The sequence below is a fragment of the Camelus bactrianus genome, chromosome 4 (genome assembly GCF_048773025.1).
Source record: "Camelus bactrianus isolate YW-2024 breed Bactrian camel chromosome 4, ASM4877302v1, whole genome shotgun sequence".
Classification (NCBI taxonomy): Eukaryota; Metazoa; Chordata; class Mammalia; order Artiodactyla; family Camelidae; genus Camelus; species Camelus bactrianus.
The window spans coordinates 21411483-21429692 of NC_133542.1; the positions used below are offsets into that span (position 1 = coordinate 21411483).

An 18210-nucleotide genomic window follows, 5' to 3' on the forward strand; every position below is an offset into this window, starting at 1 on the left:
CCTGAGAAATGCTGCTGGTGAGAAGATTGGTGTCCAGTTCACATACACTTGCAGAGTCCAAGGCAGGTGTGAGTGTAATAGAGCTAGAGATGCTTCAGGTTTAGTGATAACAGAATCTGTTATTTGAATAGGGCTTTGGAACTCATCCAGAATACTTGCAAATGCACTCTTATTTAATATTCAAATATCAAAATGTTACTGACCAAACCTTGATTAAATACTTTTGTACTAAAGCGGCCTACTTTATGTATTTTAGATGTACCTTTGAACATGAATATTCATAATTTACTGGTTTTAACCATGTATCTTCTTTTTCTGTAGGTAATGGAAATAAACTGATTAATAATTGGGAAATCTACCCTATCATTTAAGAGATGTATGACATCTATAATGATACTGCTGAACCCCAGTATTAAAACAAACAATAATCCCTGTTATGTCCAACTTAGAGGATTATAGTATAAATAATATGGCATCATATACGTCAGAGTGTTCATTTATTCATTAAGACAAAATCTGTAGTAAGCATTTTACAAGGTGTTGGGAAATATATTGGGAAGAATCATTAGGGGAAAACAATTCAAATATAGCATGTGTGAAGTTTCTTGAGGTCATGAATGGTTTCATTTTTTGAGTTTTGCTGTCGCTAGACACAGTGCTTTATTTATGTTCATTATTTCTTTTAAATCTTTTGACACTGTTGAGATGTTATTGTGACCATCATTTTACAGATGAGGGAGGAAGGAAGCTCTGAGGTTGAGCACCTATTTGCCAGTATACATTGTAAGCCCAACAGACATGTTGCCCTGCCCTCAAGCTTTAGAAGAAAAGGCAGACCTTAATCAAGTAATCGCACGGGTACGGGTGTGTGTGTGTCTGTGTGTTGTGTGTATGTTATGGCTAAGTAAGTATAGATAAATTATAGATAAATGTACTGTTCACACCTGTGATAAGTGCTGTGATGGAAAGATCCCTTATGAAACAGAAGACTGAGGGGAACCTGCCTTGATCAGGAGATGAGAGCAGCTGCCCTGGGGAATGGAAGTAATACTTGAGTTGAAAGCTCAAAAGGTGACAGGGGTTAACAGTACACCGTGGGCATTGGATGGTGGGCAGGTGGAGGGGCTCTGCTCATGGCTGCCTGGCTGACTGTGAATGGGAGGGAGGGCTCCCACAGGCAGCGATCTGATTCCTGGAACCTCAGGCAAAGTGCTGACTTAACCTCCGCGTTTGTTTACTCCTTTGCGACATGCAGGTAATTTCTGAGGGAGAGCTAATGTTTGTAAAGTGTTTAGCAGAGAAAATGGCAAATATCCAATAAATGAAACTATTGTTAATAGGTAGTATTTACTGTTGCAAATGAATTTCAAAATCCTACCTTTGGTAGAAGAAAAGACAAAGGGATAAAGAAGGAGAGATGGTGCTTCTCAAACCTGGTCAAGGGTTTCCTTCGGTTCTTAGGGTCTCTCCTCTGAACCCACTGCCCACACGTGCCGACAGTTAAATGCTTGAAGAGCACAGGGACTCTGCCATCCATTTCCTGCCACTTAACATAGTACTTGGCTCTGCGGTGATGGTTTTTTGCATGGTGACGATATTTGAAGCTGTAGGAGTGGATGAGACTGCCAAATTAAAGAATGAATAGCCTGGCCGTGGGAAACACCTGTGTTTATTTACAGTGGAAAGAGAGTGAGCAGCTGCTGCCAAAAAACTCGGATAGTTGGTCTCTACAGCCCAGGAGCGAAGGAGAATTAGTGCATCGAGGTCTGGGAGGATAAGGAGACTAGAGAAAGGGCCCAGACGTGATGAGACTGTTCCTCTCCAAGAAGGCAGTTTCAGTGGGGCAGACCTCAAATTGCAAAACTAAAATGTAGAGCTGGAAGCAGTAGGTGCTGGGTGCATGGATTTTTCTTTCAAAAATTCCACAGTGAAGGTAAGCAGAAGGAATGATTACTTTTAATGAGTTGCAGGCTTAAGAACACTGATTATTGTTTTTGTTTCTGGGGAGCTGGGAAAGCCGATCATGTTGACGTTGAGGACAGAGTTTCAGGGCACTCCTAATGAGGCAGGGTCCTGGAGGTGTGGAGGGGTTGCTAGCCTGAGTTGGCCAGACCTGCAAAAAGGTCCTGCATACGTAGGTGGGCACAATCTGGTCAAAGTGTCGGCCCTTTATCTGGTGTCCCCTCACTGCCACTTTGTTGTCATCTCCGGACTTGCTGTAGTGCCCAGCAGGGAATGGGAGGCACTCAGACATTAGCTAAATGAAGAAATGGATGTGATCCCCAAAATGGAAGCTTCACCGATTCTCCTCTTCTCAGTTCTCTCCTTGAAAAGCAGGGACATTTTTGAGGCTTCACTGGCTTTGATAGTTTTATGATAATTTATTTTTTTTAAGTGTGGATGAGTTGGCAAGTGATCACATTGGTTCTGTTTTGTTGTGAATAAATAGTATGTCAACGTTTTATGCCGTTTCAAAAATGTTATTTAGAGTAAAACTTCCTTTGAAGCCACGACAGTCTCTTACTCAAAATATTTATTTAGGCTGTATTGTTTAAATATATATAATTCCCTTAAGGAGCAATTGTAGTCTATATAAATCTGAATTTAAAACAAATAGACCTCCTGGAATTCAGAGAAATACAAAATGGATATTCCAGTGCTTAAGTGTTTATATACAAAAGGAGTTGAGGTGTTCGAATGTTTGTATGTTTAGGTACAAAACGAGTAGAATTCGTGAAAAAGGATGATGATCTAAAAAGTATAATTCCCAAATGTGCCAGCTGTATAAAGTTACTTAGGAAGAGAAAATATTTGAATCATAAACTGGTTCTGAGTGAATGAATGAATAGTTGAACCAGTGAACAAATAAATATATATGAAAATAAAGCAAATCTATAGTCTCTTAATTTGTTCTGTACTGAATATAGCTATAATTAAAATTGACAAGTGTGTTTTAAACCCAACGTAAAATGAGGTTGTTTTTGTAAAATAATTAAATATTATGAAGTTAATTATTTAAAATATGTGTGTCTTTTGTGCCGACGTTAACATAGAGTCCTTGAGAGATAGTCATTCCTTAATTTTGGTAAAGCAGGAGTGATTTTTAGTGTTTATGAGCTTCTATTACCGCACTTCTGGTATATAAATATCTTAATGTCACCGTGATTGCTACATCTGAATTTATAAAATATGTTGTCAAGTGCCTTGTTTTCAGTAGAAACCTTGCTCTCTAAACTGTTTTATTTTGTTTTACCATAGTGCAATCAAATTGCAAGTTCATTAATGAACATGTTATTTAAAGAAGCTATTTCTAACCTGGAATGTTCTGATATAGTGCTCAGTCAGTAAGCCTTTGAAGTTGAAATAAGAAATTTGGGGAGAAATATTTCTCCTTCTAGCCTCCAAATATATATATTATTCTTGCTTAGTCATCATGTCCTTTGCTTTCCCTGTTTCTTAGGACTACTTCCTTGAATCACTAATTTGTATTGCAGAGTTTTACAACCTAGCGAATATGTCATTCGACTGTTGACATTGGAAGAAAGGCCCCGAAATATCAGGCAGGTTATACAGTTGCATATTTTTCTTGCAGTAATAGAGGCACAAATTAGGGCTGGAGGTGAAGCCCAAAAGAAGTCTACAGCGAGGACTCTGACATTGGACACCAAAGAGGGACCGTGGATTTAATTAGTGTTCAGTAACCAAAGAGAAAGACTTTAAACCTGCCTGATCTAAGGCACAGGGAACAGTAAACGCCTGTTCAGTCTTATTCTCTGTACGTGGAATTTTGCCCAACCATGTTAACAATACCTAAAATACTATCTGTTACAAACTGAGACAGTTTATATAAAAATTCAACTGGTTCCAGGAATATGAGCATCTGGGGCTGTGTAAGTGAGTGTAGGTATCGGGCATAGCACTGCAGTTTCAGGTAGCCCCATGCCTCTCCCCAGTATTCCCCCACCCTATTCCCCCCAGATCAGCAATTATTGATTACATCTAAAGCTGTAGAAAGATCTTTTCCTGGCAGTTCAGGTAGTTACAGTAGATTGTTAATCTGTGAATGATCAGACTGAATCCCTTCTGTCTTCAGAATTTCCATGCAAATTAGAACTAAATGTATGAGATAAATTTATTAACTGTAGTCTGGGAGCATAGGTCAGCTTTAGCACAATTTTTAAGCATAGGTTTTTAATCTATAAAAAGTTACACTTCATTAATGCTAATTTTCTGTGGATTCACTTTATAATATAAACTGGTGAGGTGATTTTTAAAAGTACTTGTAAAGAAATGAAAGATTTTTTTTTGAGTGTTTCTCAGTATTCTAAGATATAGTGAATTGTTCCATATATAAAACATTCACATAAATATCTTTTCCTATTCTAGGGCTGATTTACAGACAAATTTAACCTTATTTTCTAACATCACCAGTAAAATAGAAGGAGGGTTGTTTTGTGTTTTTCAAAATAGGAATGAAATGGAATTAGTATATACGAAGAGGGGGAAGACAAGTAACTGGGAAGTGATAAGTAATACGAGAACTGTGCTAGGTCTTACTGGGCCAACAGGAGTGTCTTTCAAAATGAGTCTGAAAGATCAATAAAGGGTTTGAGTGTAACTCAGCAGAAGAAAAGTAATAACCTAATGATATTATTTGTACACCATGTTCTACTTTCACTTGAACATTATTGTACTGGAATGTGTGTTTTTCACATTATTGCCAAGTGGATAAACTTAAAAGTGAATATTTGGTTGCAGCAATATTTTTTTCTCTCTCTCTGGTCCCTGGCATTTTGTAGAATATGTAATCCTTTATTCTTATTAGGCTTGGTCTTCACCTCCAGTTTAAAGGTTATCTATGAACAGTGTGAAACATCCTATTGGTGAATGAGCTTTGTTTTCTAATTTTGGTAACAGATTTTGATGGTTTCAAAATTTCTTTTTAAAACTCTCCAGGTCCCCGAAGCCGTCAAAAATGGAAGTGTGGGGGCTCTTTGTTAAAATGGTGAAGAAATACAGTCCCTTTGACCAGATGCTGATCTGTCTTCCTCTCCTTTTCAGGCCATCCGCTGCACACTGGTAAACTGCACGTGTGAATGTTTCCAGCCGGGGAAGATTAACCTGAGGACTTGCGATCAGTGTAAACATGGCTGGGTGGCACATGGTGAGCAAAATCTGGGCTTCTCTTCCCGGGCTCATTATGTTCATGTGAGCCTGCGTTATTTTATTTTATTTTTTTTTTTAGAACAGCCACTGGCCTGGAGGAGAGAGGGGTCAGCTGTGCTCCAAGTGTTAGTTCACGTTCAGCCCACAGCGCCCAAATAGCATATCCTCGGCTCCAAGAATAAGGCCAGGTGGGCAGCTCTCAGCAGAAGGGCGAGATGTTTATAGGACAGTTGGGCCGTGGGGTTCTGACTGAACACAGCAGCAGCCAGCAAGCACCAGGCCTGCTGGAAACGCAAACATACCACAGTTGGCCTCTCACGGCCTGGACCTCAGAGGGAAGCTGGCAGATCCTCTTTGCTTGAGGAGAACTCCCCCGTGACTGCTCACCCTTGTTGTCTGCCTTCGGGGCTGAGTTTATCCTCTCAGATGTTAAATTTTGTACAGTCTAAGGTGGGCCAGAGAGTGAACGGGGACATTATTTGGCTGGTATCTGAAAAAATAATTGTAAATACCCCCTTTCAGTGTGCATGGGGATTGGAGGCGGCCGGCCTTGGTGCAGTGTGAGCTCTGTCTGCTTCAGTGTGTGTGGGGGGCCGGGGTGACCCGGGGCCGAGGCTGGGAGTGGGGGGGCTCTTAGCCAGAGGCGCAGAGCTCTTCCGTCCGTGGACCTTGACCGAGCCCATCGCATGTTCTTCTGTCTGGTTTGTTTTTTTACGTTGAGGCAAAAGGCGACTTGGAAATAAGCAAGGAGCATATTTTCTTCACTTCCTAGACTGTAGAATTTTTAAAGATAGGTAATGTTTATAGAAGAAATCCTGGCTTGAGACTTTTTTTGACAGCCTGGGGTATTGGCGCTTAAGTGGACATACTCTTCATTCCCAAGCAGCGCCAAGTATCCAGTGGGTTGTATTTTTATAAATGTCATGTTATTCTAGCAAGATCTGAGGTAACGACACCGGGCCATGCCTTGAAATGCTTTTAATTTGTCATGTATCTGGCCTGTTGGGACGTGTGTGTTGGTGTTGTGGGGACCTGGCAGCCGTGTTTCTGTGAGGGAGACAGAAGAGGTGAATGTGGTAGTGGCATACACACACACACACACACACACACACACACACACACACACACACACATACACATACATACATACACACACACACACATACATACATACACACACATGCATACACATACATACATACACACACAAATATACACACACAAATACACACACACACACACACACACACACACACACACACACACACAGTAGATATAGTAGTATGAGGGGAACGTACTGGAAGGAGTGTGCCTGCAGACAGGGCCATAGTCCCCCGGTGCCTCCAGGGACCCAGCTCTTTCCTGCTTCATTAACAAGGCCAAAATCTGTAGCAACGCTCTGTCCAGTTTGGAACAACAGTTGAGCTACAGTTACTTAATATGTAAGTGACTTCGTTCGATGATTTCTTCTGTGCTGGTTTGCTAGGGCTGCCATAACAAGATTCCACAGAATGGGGTGGAACGGGGTGGCTTAAACACCAGAAATTTATTTTTTCACGGTCCTGGAGGCCAAGACGTTTAAAGTCAGGGTGGTTTCATTCTGAGGACTCTCTTCTGGCCTGCAGATGGCTGCCCTCTCGCCGTGTCCTCACGTGGTCTTTCTTTGGGGCGCATACCCCTGCCGTCTCTGTGCATTTTTATAAGGATGCTGGTCAGATTGGATTAGGGCCCACCAGAATGGCCTCATTTTAATTTAATCATCTCTTAAAAGGCCCTGTCTCCAAATACAGTTATATTCTGCTGTGCTTGGGATTAAGCTTCAACATAGGAATTCGGGGGGAACACAGTTTGGTTTATACCACTTCCTAAATATCCTTCTTTCCCTGAATAAGCACTGGCTCTGCTAGGTAATAGCTTACGCCCAAACCCATCAAGAATCATGGAGGCAGCGCGGGGTCAAATCCTGGCTCGACAGCTTCGTTGCCGTGTAGCTCAACAGCACTGTATCTCAGGTTCCTCGTCTATAATAGAGGATTAGTGATGCCTACCGTGCAAGATGACAGTGAGAATTAGATAAAATATATGAAGTCTTTAAAATAAGTGATACAAGTTAAAAGTAACAGACTAGACAACCTGTGAGCTATAAAGCAGGGACAGGTCAGTCATTAAACAAAGGACTTTTCATTCATTCACTCTCGTTTTTCTCAAAGCCATCTTGCATTACCATCATCGGTCTACTGTGGTAGCCTTGTGAGTATAAAAGTTTACTGTGTCACCAGTTTATTTTATCTCTACAACTTCCACGTGCAGATTACATTAGTAGTGTAATAGGGGAAAAAAGCAGTATTTCTTCTTTCGTGAACAACATAAATTATCCCTGGCTGGCGGATGTTTCTAAGATTTTCTGAGGGATGTGGTTTTTTTTTCCACCAAACTTGAATAAGGTATTTCTGTTATATCAGACTGAGGTTTTCCTACTGTGTCATTAGAAATTCTGTGTTTCTGATATATTAATTTCAAAGTTTCTCAGATCTAACTTTTTCCTCATCACCATTATCACCTTGACTTCTTTTCCCCTACCACTAGGGACATACCTGTATACAACTCAAAATATGCATGCACCAATACACAAAGCCCTCCTTTCCCCCGTTCACTGGGAAAATATGACAATGAGGGGTTGGCTCCTAGCTCCCGAGTTGGCGGTGGGATGAGAGCACCCACTCCTTATGCCCTTGGCACTTCAGCATATTGCTTCATTCTCTGCCCCTGCACAGAAAGCCCTGAAATCATGTCTCCAGTCATACCTGCTCAGAGCTGAGACACAGCCGTCTTCCTGGCTGCCTTGCTCAGTACAGTGTCCTATGGGTGGGACAAGGAGGAAGGAACTTGTTTTCTTTACTGTGTGGATTTTTCTCTGACAGTGGCTGGAACAGCAGTAAGACAACTGAGATACATCTCACAGAATTATTTCATCATATCACTGAACACACTCCACCTGCTATTATACTGTAAAAAAAATTAGTATTTGCTTCTAAAAAAGAACTAAATGCCAAACCAAGTGTTATCTACAAAAAAGATGAATTTTTAGAAATGTGTTGGCCTCTTTTGAGTAAATGTCTTCCTGTCTCCTTTGTTACCAGCAGCTTCAGTTTCTTCATAAGATGTTGAATTTCATGGGTCATTATATATTATTCATACACATATATACATACATACTTACACTCAGCACTCACTTCATAGCCTTAGGTTGCTTTGTAAACCTACTTGAATTGTTGACATTAGTTGCTTTACAAAAATCTTGAGAAAAATGTTTTAAAAAATGAAAAGGAGTTAAGTATTTAATTGATCATACTGTAACACCTGAGCTTTGAAATTACTCACTGAGCTGAGGTGCTATTCATCAGTTACTTCTTGAAATCTTAGCACCATTGAGTTAAAGGGAAGAAAACCCCAAAACGATTCCTTGACTACCAATAGGTATTTCCCACTGAATTAATAAAGGATTTCCTGCTCTTTTTCCCCTTTAATGAATTTCAGCTCTTGCACTTTGATAATGAAAACAAGGCTTTATTGAATTTAAAATTATTTTAAAAAACTTTTTGGGGTACAGGTTGTCTATACTGACAGTGTATAATGACCCACAGTTTCTAATTTTGTCATTTTTCACAATCTTTGGTTGAAGGACTCCAGCATACTGCCCCTTAATTCACTTAACAAGTTTATTTTTTTTTCCTTCTTTGGTTTGCATTTTTTCTATGCTTTTCCTTCATTTGCCTAAAATTATCAGAGTGAATCTGGAAAAAATTTTTTTAAAAACCACATTTCCTGCAAGTTTGATTTTTCTTGGTTCAACAGTGCCTAAATAAGATATCAGCGTAAGAGCAGCAGTGGGCTTCTTTACTGGTGACATAAATGTTGGTGTTGGTAGAAATTCATTTGCTGACATTTTGACCCTTCCCCCCCATACTAGTATAGTAATTCTGCCATTCACAGAATTGGAGCTTCAGCCAAAGAATTTACATAGTCTTACAAAGGAGAAAGAATTACTGGGATATACCCAGGGGTAGAGTGGTGGGTAGGGAGACGGGAGGAAGGGTGCTTCCTACTCATTCTCCTCTGAGTAACCTTCTTCTAGTGACGAGTGTTACTAATCAGACTTTACTGACTTTGAAATACTCGAGGTGGGGCGTAAGGGTGTAAGGTACTCGCTGTCCCATTTTTATCATTTATTATTTGCAAATTAGTATTAGTCTGTAGTCTAGATGATGACTTTATTTCTAAACCATTTAATATAAATAAAGCAGTAAAAGTTTTAAAAAGTAAACTGTTCAAAGATTTTAGGACGCATTGAATGGTAATCTAAGAGTACTAGAAAATTATTATTTTTTTCATGATGAGGTATATTTGATTTGCTGAAAGAGGTGGGCTGATTTTAGAAAGGTAATTTATTTAGAATTTTTCTCTTTGCTTCATCAGTCATTTTTACTTCTGACAAAGCCCATTTTGTTCACACTACCTTTAAAAAAAAATCCCCTATTTCTTGCTATGTCTAGTAAGCATTTAGCCAGAATATGAGGCTTGATGAATAAAAAATATATTACATAGCTTAATGAAGCCCACAGTAGCTTTCTTGGTACAAATTATTTTCTTTATAGAATACTTAGCCCTTAAGTACTTGAATTACTTGCTCATCAAGCCAGCTACTTTCCTGCCAGTATTCAAACTATTAAGATTTTTTAAAATGTAAAATGAACAGGCTGGGCCTGTATCATCTGGATCATCAGTGAATAGATATTTATTAAACATACGTCCTATGGAAAGTACTGTGCCAGGTATCCCTTGGTTCTTCAGTTCTGTGCCACAGAAATGGTGAGCCGTATAAAGTTAATTTAGTGTCATATACCAACCAGCTTTATGGTTTAATGTCCTGTAAGACTTAATATTCATATAATCCATTAATTTCAAGCCTTTCTTTTTTGTAATTCACTGGAAGTAATTTTTCTTTGTTTTTTTTTTTTTCTTCTTTTCTTTTCTCGGCATCTTTAAATTTGAATTCCCAGCTCTTTGCTTGACATGTATTATTGGAACAGGGGTATTTATAGACACTCACCCAAATAGAAAATATAGGACATCCCGTTAAATTTGAATTTCAGGTAAACAGCGAATAATTTTCTAGTATAAACATGTAGCTTGCAAATTTAGCTGAGTGGTCCTGTATTTTTATTTGCTAAATCTGGCTAGCATGCACCTTAAAAGAAAACCCTAGTTAGGCTTAATTTGCATAATTAAGTCCTAAATCGGAGCCATTGGTTCTGAGCATTCTATAATCAAAAACCTTTTGATTATGTTCATCCTACATTTAGAATCATGAGATCTCAGTATTCTGTATACAGATTCCTCAGATGCGTTGGCTGCCTGCTACTTTACAAGGATTTTAAGCAGGGTGGATCAAAACCAGTAATTTTTTATTTTATCCCATGAAAGAGTCACATGTCTTTGTTATTTGTCCCAGTCTGTGCTCTTTTTACGAATTGTCTAAACATCTGTGAAAGTAGTTCATCCGCAACTGGTAACTGTAATGTTCTCCCTGACTTGAGTCCAAGGGCCAGTGTATAATTAAGTAGGAATCTTTCCTTTTCCATTCTCTTTTCTTCACTAGTCTTTCCGCTTCCCACCCCAATAGAAGTCTTCCGTCATAAGCAGTGAAGGGTGACATTCCTGTCACATCATGCTTATTTTGAGTAATGCAGCAGCAGTTTCTATAAGATCATTTGTAAATTTGTCAAGATTAAGAGAGGAAGGTGAATAAAACAGAGTATCCTCTGACAAAAGAAAATAGTGCGCACAGATATTAACCTGCAGGAAAGCACCAGCCTCCCTTTTACCGACCTGGAGATTGTCCCAACAAGAGTGAATTTTGCTTTCGGAGGGAATTGTTGCAGAGGGGTATTGGGGATTAGTTGAAAAGTGTGAAAAAGGTACTAGCTTCAGACCTTAGCACAGAGGGGGATAAATGCAGGCTTCGACGCGGCAAAGTGAGAAGCTGATCCTTTGGGAAGATGTAGATGGTCATGCTCCCAGGGCTCTGCTTGGAAACACGTGACTAGAAACCTCCAGGCTTCTTCCTCTGGTGCCCTGGTTTGGAAAATATGGCAACTAATGGAGTATCTGCTTAAAAGAATTTGTGTTTCTAGAAGATTTAGTTCTTCCAGGTCATGATGCTGAAACGTGGCTTGTCTAGCTGCAAAATTCTCTCTTAGTTAGGGACACTGGCTTTTAGCTGCTTCTGAGCTCTGGTGGGGCAGCTGGATCCTGGTCTTTCCATGGACAAAGTCCTTGAACATCTCCCCACTTATTTTTATTTCAGAGAGCAAACACAAGGCCGTTTTCCTGCCTGGCACAAGGGGCCGCCTTGGCTTGACCTGAGGGCACCATGCCCTCCTCTGCTTCTCTCCTTTCCTCCCTGATCATAGCTGATAAGAGCTGTACAGGGAGGACATCCTCACAAACATGAAGGTTTGCTGCTTGATTAATGTCCTTAACTATGTCCTTATTGTGTCCCTGAGCTGCTTATTGTGATTTGTTTCTCAGCCTGCCCACCTTTGGGATGGTGCTTTGAACTCCCTAATTTTTTTTTTTTTTTAAATCCCAGCAGAAACAGCACTTCCTCTTCAAAGTCCTAGATTCTCAGCCTATTAACTCCCAAGTTTTGTTACTGTGTTTTTTTCTTGCTCCATCTTACTCAGATGGAACGCAAGGTGGGTCTGGTAAATCCAGTGCCGGTCCACTGCTTAGGACTTTGTAGGGAGCATCTTGCCATTGAAACCTGCAGAGCTGGAGCCTCAGGGTATGAAGAAGCTTCAGGTCCACAGATGGGAGGTAAGATAGAGACGTACCTAGGAGTGCAGCTCTGTGTAGGTGCCCGTCCTGGCTCTACCTCCTGCTATTGGTAGGACCTTGGCCAGGTTACGTAAACTCTGCATTCTCATCCGTGAAATGTGGGTAATGACATTGCCTAGTTTGTAGGATTCGTTCTGTCATTAAATGAGATAATCTACTTAATGAGTGTTAGTTCTTATTTCTTAGTTCTTACAGAAATAAAACTTCAACCTTGAGGACATGACAGATATATTTTATCAGTTTAAGTGGTTAAAAGTTGGGTGTGTTGAGGCCAGTGGTCAAATCCCATCTCAGTCTCCAGTTAGTGAGCTCAAAAGTTCTTTTCTCTGTAAACTCATAATAATAGGAATCTACCTGAATATCACAGTCAAGATGTGAAGAGGATTAAATGAAAAAGTGGATTTAATATTAATGATAATACCTAGAGCCTCATGAAGGTTTTCTTCAGTGCCCAGTGCTGGAGTGAGATCACCAGGTCCTTTGGCGATGGGGCCAAGTGTTCCCTAGGTGATCTTGTTTTTCCCAGCAAATTCAGTTTAGTGTCATACCTTCCATTTCCTCTAAAATGTCACGTGAGCCCTTATTTGAATAGAAGTCTGAAGCTTTTTTTTTTTTCCAAAAGTCATGTTCTAAGACGTGCACATCAATTGAAATGAATTGTAGGAATACTTATCTGTTGAAAGTCAAAAACAACAGAGGTAGATGAATTTTAGTCAGGGTTAAGTCTACTTTTGCCTATTTTCACACCTGCACTCTTGCATGTGAAGTGCTTTGATGGGCTAACCACTTTATCATTTTATTGCACTTTATTACATCATAAATTTTTATATCTTGCTAACGATCCTACAGGAAGCTTAATTGTTTATAGGAACATCTTAATTAACTGGAGTTCACCAGGTTAAGCAGAACACAAATTGAAGGGGTTATAAATGAAACATCCTTAGCTCTTCTCGTTTTACTCAAGATGCACTGTTCAGGTAGTGAGGAGATGCTACTGGGTCGTAAGGACCCAGGACCCCTCAGCAGTGCTCTCAACCACTCTTCCTTCTTCTGTTGTGTCACAGTGATGACTTCCTCTAAGCGTGGGACATCCCCCCACCATACCCCACTCTACTCCTCCCCCATTTGAAGAGTAGACTCACTGGGTGAGATAACTATGGTATTTCAGAGAAATTCTGACTTGTATCCTGGGAGACGTAAACTCTTGTTTGTGCAAGTCACTTCTTACCAGGTTTTGTCTTCTGGGAGGGTAGAAGTTTGTAACTCTTTAGAAGCTTGAGTTAATCTGTCATTAGTGAATGTACAGCCAAAACACTGTCTAGAAAGTTTTAAGGAGTTATTGCCACAACTGGATAGACTTGTAAGCAATGTCTGTTAAGCGGCCCAGTAGTAAGGTCCCTCTCTCCTTGGAGCTAGTCCTTGATACACAGGGAAATCCCTACTTTGGCCTTCTAGGTCTCCTAGCCTGCTTGTATGGTTAAGTGAGACTACAAAAACAAGTGTAAACCCATTTTACTGAAAGGACAGTTCTGTTGGGCTCTAAGTTCAATTGGCCAAAGGATGACTCAGGCAATCCTAGACCTGGCTGTCCAGTAGGGAAGCCGTGATTATGAATTTGAGTACTTGAGATGTGTTTAGTCCCAACTGAGATATGTTGGGAAAGTGCACACTGAATTTTAGAGATGTAAGCTTAAAAAAAGGTAAAATATCTCACAGAGAATTTTTCTTATATTGTCTACATGTTGGTAAAATTTTTGAGATATTGGGGTAACTATTGTTATAAAAATTAGTTTCACTGTTCTTTTCTTTAAAATGAGATTAGAGAAATTAAAATGACATATGTGACTTGAATTGTATTCCTATTAGACGTGGCTGTCCTAGATCCTCAATGTGAGATAATGCATTTGGAGGACTGAAGCTTAGGTTAAACTGGTTTGCTGATAGAGTAGTTAAGATTGGTGTGAAAATCCTAAAAACCTGAATCCGGGCTCCTGTGCTCCCTTCACTCAGCACTGTAAGCTCTTTCCCAGTCCTTCCTGCTTGCACACCTGCTGCACCATCCATCTCACGTCTGCTCTTTGCTCTGCCCTGGTCATCTGGGAAGCGGGATCTCCTCCCACCAGTAGCGATAAAGTATTCCCTTCTGTATACTCTCAGCACACTTCACTGGGACCAGAAGGGTGATTTCTGTAATACCCCTCCACTCGCTTGGGACGTCTTCATCTCTGGGTGCTGGTAGCTACCGCAGCATCTCTCACGGTCGGTGGGGAGAGCATGTGGAACAAAGGCTTATGGGAACTCCTCCCAAGTGTATCTGAAATTCTCTGGTTCCTAATTGCCAGTTTCTTTTCCGGCCACCTCTTCCCATTTTAAATAGTAAGCACAACCTGCAACCACCCTGTCTTCAGTCACTGTTTCTGTATTTTTCTTTTCCAGCGCTCACTCTTTTTTCATCTTTGCTGTTTCCCTCTGTCTTCAGACAACAAAACAAGGGAAAGGTAGGAGGGAGGTTTTAGTAGCCTAACCAAGAAATAAATTTTAGAGAATTTAAATTTGTGTGATCATTAACAGATGGGAGCATCTTTATTTTATTCAGGAAATAGGGTCTCGTGTGACATCTCTCTCACTTTTATTTAGTAGTTCTTCAATATTCCTTTGCCGGCAAAAAATCCTCCCTCCTTTTGGCTGTTCGTGTTCTCCACTATGAGTAGAAATTAAAAAACAAATCAACCTCTCACATAAAGGAAAACACCTGTTTGGCTTGGAGAAATTGGCCAGAGAGGTCTTTTTCCTGAGAGGCCAAAAGCGACCATCACAAGTCCTCTTATAAAAAAAAAAAAGTCAATTTTTTTTCTTCATTTCATGTGAGCATTGGCAGAAACTCTGACAAGCAGTTCTTCATATTTTATTATGTTCTTGTCTGCAGAATCTCTGTCAGGCAAAAACCTTGTCAGCGGAAAACCTGTCGTAGGATCAGAGGAGACAAAAACAGGTGTCACACAGGCAGTCAAAACTGAAGGAAAAAAAAAGATTAGGCTAAAGAGAGAGAGGCAGACAATTACATTAATGCCATTGCTTTTATCTTATAGATGTGTGTTATTATCTCGGGATGCTGAGTGCGCAGTTGCCTCAAAGAAAAGTAGACAGGAGACAAGGGGAAACTTGATCGTTATTAACTGAAGAGGCAGTATGTCAAAGCTGGATGGGGTTCAAAGTTTTGCAAAAGGGAAAAAAAAAAATACAGGCAGCCAGCAACGGTTGTGTGGCTCTGCTTTCGGCTACATACACCTAGCAGCAATCTAACATTTTCTACTTGGAAACAGATCATAGAGAACAAAATTAATGAAAGATTTCATTCGGAGGTTTGGGGAGTAGCATTCATCCTATAGACACGCGACGGAATCATAATCGTTTCTCTCATAAAATCCTGCCACAATGTGAGACGTGAAGACAGGCATTTGTCAGTTCAGCTGTGTTGTTTGGATATGTTTAAAACACCTATTATCAACACACTTTTAATTAAAAAAAAAGCTATTAAGAAACCCTTTTACTAAGTGTGAACATCTGTATGTGCAAGCTGTAAATTAGGAGATCACATATGTGTGCCTCAGTCAGAGACTAAATGAACTTGGCAAGTGTTTTCTATGACCAGTTTTTAAGTACAGTAAAATATCCAAAGGAAAAACTGCTGCATTTTAAAGTTTGGAATTTTTTATTGTGCCCTTTGGTCCTGATTAATGGAACTTGTCTTCCAATGAGAATTGAGAGTCATCACCATCATCAAATTGGTAACCAGGGTTCAGAGAGCTAACCAGTACCCTCCTCGGTTTCTTTGTGTTCACATCATTTCAGGAGACTTTTGGGCTCCATGAAGTATTTGTGATGGGATCAAATAGTTTCATTTTGCAAGTGGCTGAAACTGGAAGCTATTTAGCCTTGTTGATAACTCATATGTGTCAAGTAGTAGAGAACAGGATGGTAACTTTTAAGGCCTCCCTCTGCTCAGCCATACATCGATTATATTAGTGGAAAAGCCGGCAAGCATTGCTTTAGTCCTTCACATTTTCTACTCAAGCATTTTAAAAATTGGTTACTTTAGACTTTTCCCAAGACTGCCTTCTTAGCCTTTTTTTTTTTTTTTCAATGAGCAAATCTTTATATAGAGGTCTTTTATCCCGCCAGTCACGGATGCAAAGCAGTTTGATACTTGATATATGCATTAAGCAAATCCAGCAATCCAGAAGAAAACACACATCAGTGTCAAAAGTGTGTGTGATAGGCCAGAGTTTTAAGGGATTACAGTGGGGGGGGGAGATTGATTATAGATTTAGAATGAGATTTCAGGCTGACTTACTGGGAGAGAGCAGGAAAAGTACTTGTGACACAAAAGTGACGTTCATTTAAAAAAAAAAAAGACTGAATATAATCATTTCTTTCTTTTAGGTATTTCCTACCAGATGCTTGCTTTTTGTGTCACTGCTCTCTCTGTTTTGAAATACTTCTTCACTAATGAGATAGAGTTTAAAGCATATGTTCTATCAAAAATAAATATGCCTTGTGTTTACAATGTTTTCATAGTAAAATTCTTATACAGATAGATGCTGCTTCAAGAAAATTTAAGTCTTTAGAGTTAATAAATCGGGATTAGGGAAGAATTCACTTTTTGTTCATTGTGTAAAAGGACTCACGTGGTCCGTTCAGGTAGCATATTTCAGTAGTTACTTTTAAAGGGGTATGTTTTGTAGTTAGTGTACATTTAATTCATTGATCTGTGAATTAAGTGAAGCAAGGTTTGTGTGGTCGACTTTCAGTTGGCCTTGGCGACTAGAGATTGGCTGGAACAGCAGCAGTAATAAAAACAGTCCCCAAACCTGGCTTCAGCGGGGAGATTGTTTACTCAGTCTCTTCCTGGCCTTACTGTCGAGTTTGCAGACTGCGTTTTCTCTTTCCCCTTACCACCTTCTGACGGAGTGGCTTTAGGAGAGGAGAGACGTGTGCCCAAAAGTTGGCCAATGGAAGGAGGAGGAGAAGTAAAGCAGGGACCTGTTTAATCTCGTAGCCAGGAGAGCGAGCTTCTGAAGAACCCAGCGATGACAGTCCGCTTTTATGTGTGCCTCAGCCAGGCTTTAATGATTTCCAGTCTGTTGTGAAGGCTTTATTATGCATAAGGCCACAGGGGGGAAGTGCCAATCAGTCTGAAACATTACCTATGTAGTCTCAAGTGGAGCTCGGATTCTACCCTGGCCTCATTGTGGGTGCGGTGGGTGCATATCCACGTGCTCTCAAAGCCACACATCAACTAGGGAGTGATGAAAATCCACAGGACGGGGGGCTCCTTGGAACAACTTCTGTCCCCTTTCCCTTTTTACAGGTAAGGATCCCATTCCTAATGGACCATATGAGTATTCGTACACATATCCCTCATGTATTAAGGGACACGGAAAAATCAAGGACCATTCACATAAGGCATATAAGGTGTAGTAATGTAATCAAGGTTTATGGAAACTCAGGTGGTTTTTTGTTGTTTTTTGTTTTTTTGTCTTTTTTAATTTTAACTTAAAAACACTGACACACTATTTGTTTAAGAACAAAGAAAGCCTTTCACACATATGGGCTGACAGTTTTTATCACCAGACTTGGGGATCAACTCTTTCAGCTCCGTGTCATTGCTTTTCTTCTTCCCTTAAAAGTATTCTAAAAGCAAGCCTTCTCTTGCCTTGGTATTAAATATCCTGATTAATTCAGCCTTGACAGTTAGAGTTGGAAAGTTGTGACTTAAACGGAGCATGAGTTACTTTGTACTTAATTTGCTCCCAATTACTTAGTTCTTTCCCCCCAAAGTAGTGAATGAAACATGCAAATCTAAATATTACTTCAAGGCATAAGGACTTTTTCTCTTAGTAACAGTCATCGTCTGCCTTCCTGATCGATGCTTTCATTCACTAAAAAGTTTTTAATATGTCATCATTGCCATTTATTAATGCTCTCCCCAAGTGCTGCAGCTTTTATTACGATCTGGCTTACAGTCTTCGGGTAGGTTAAGCCTTTGCCTTGTGCCCTGATGCTCTTGCCTAGTAAGAGACCTGAGTCTTATAATGGGAAAGGATTGATGTTATAATGATTCCAAAGGGCCCCTTTATGATG

At 40.0% G+C, this 18210-nt stretch overlaps 1 protein-coding gene across 21 annotated transcripts in view; it reads left to right on the forward strand.

Moving 5' to 3' along the window:
* BNC2 (basonuclin zinc finger protein 2) overlaps positions 1-18210 on the forward strand; it is a 410419-nt gene that overhangs the window by 249650 nt on the left and 142559 nt on the right. For 20 of the 21 annotated variants that reach the window (XM_074361530.1, XM_074361531.1, XM_074361532.1 and 17 more), the window contains one exon: positions 5062-5164. In XM_074361530.1, the coding sequence (XP_074217631.1) occupies positions 5062-5164 (103 nt within the window). Of the gene's footprint in view, positions 1-1739; positions 1934-5061; positions 5165-18210 lie in introns of those variants that run through there. The other variant, XM_045509908.2, reaches the window with a different exon arrangement.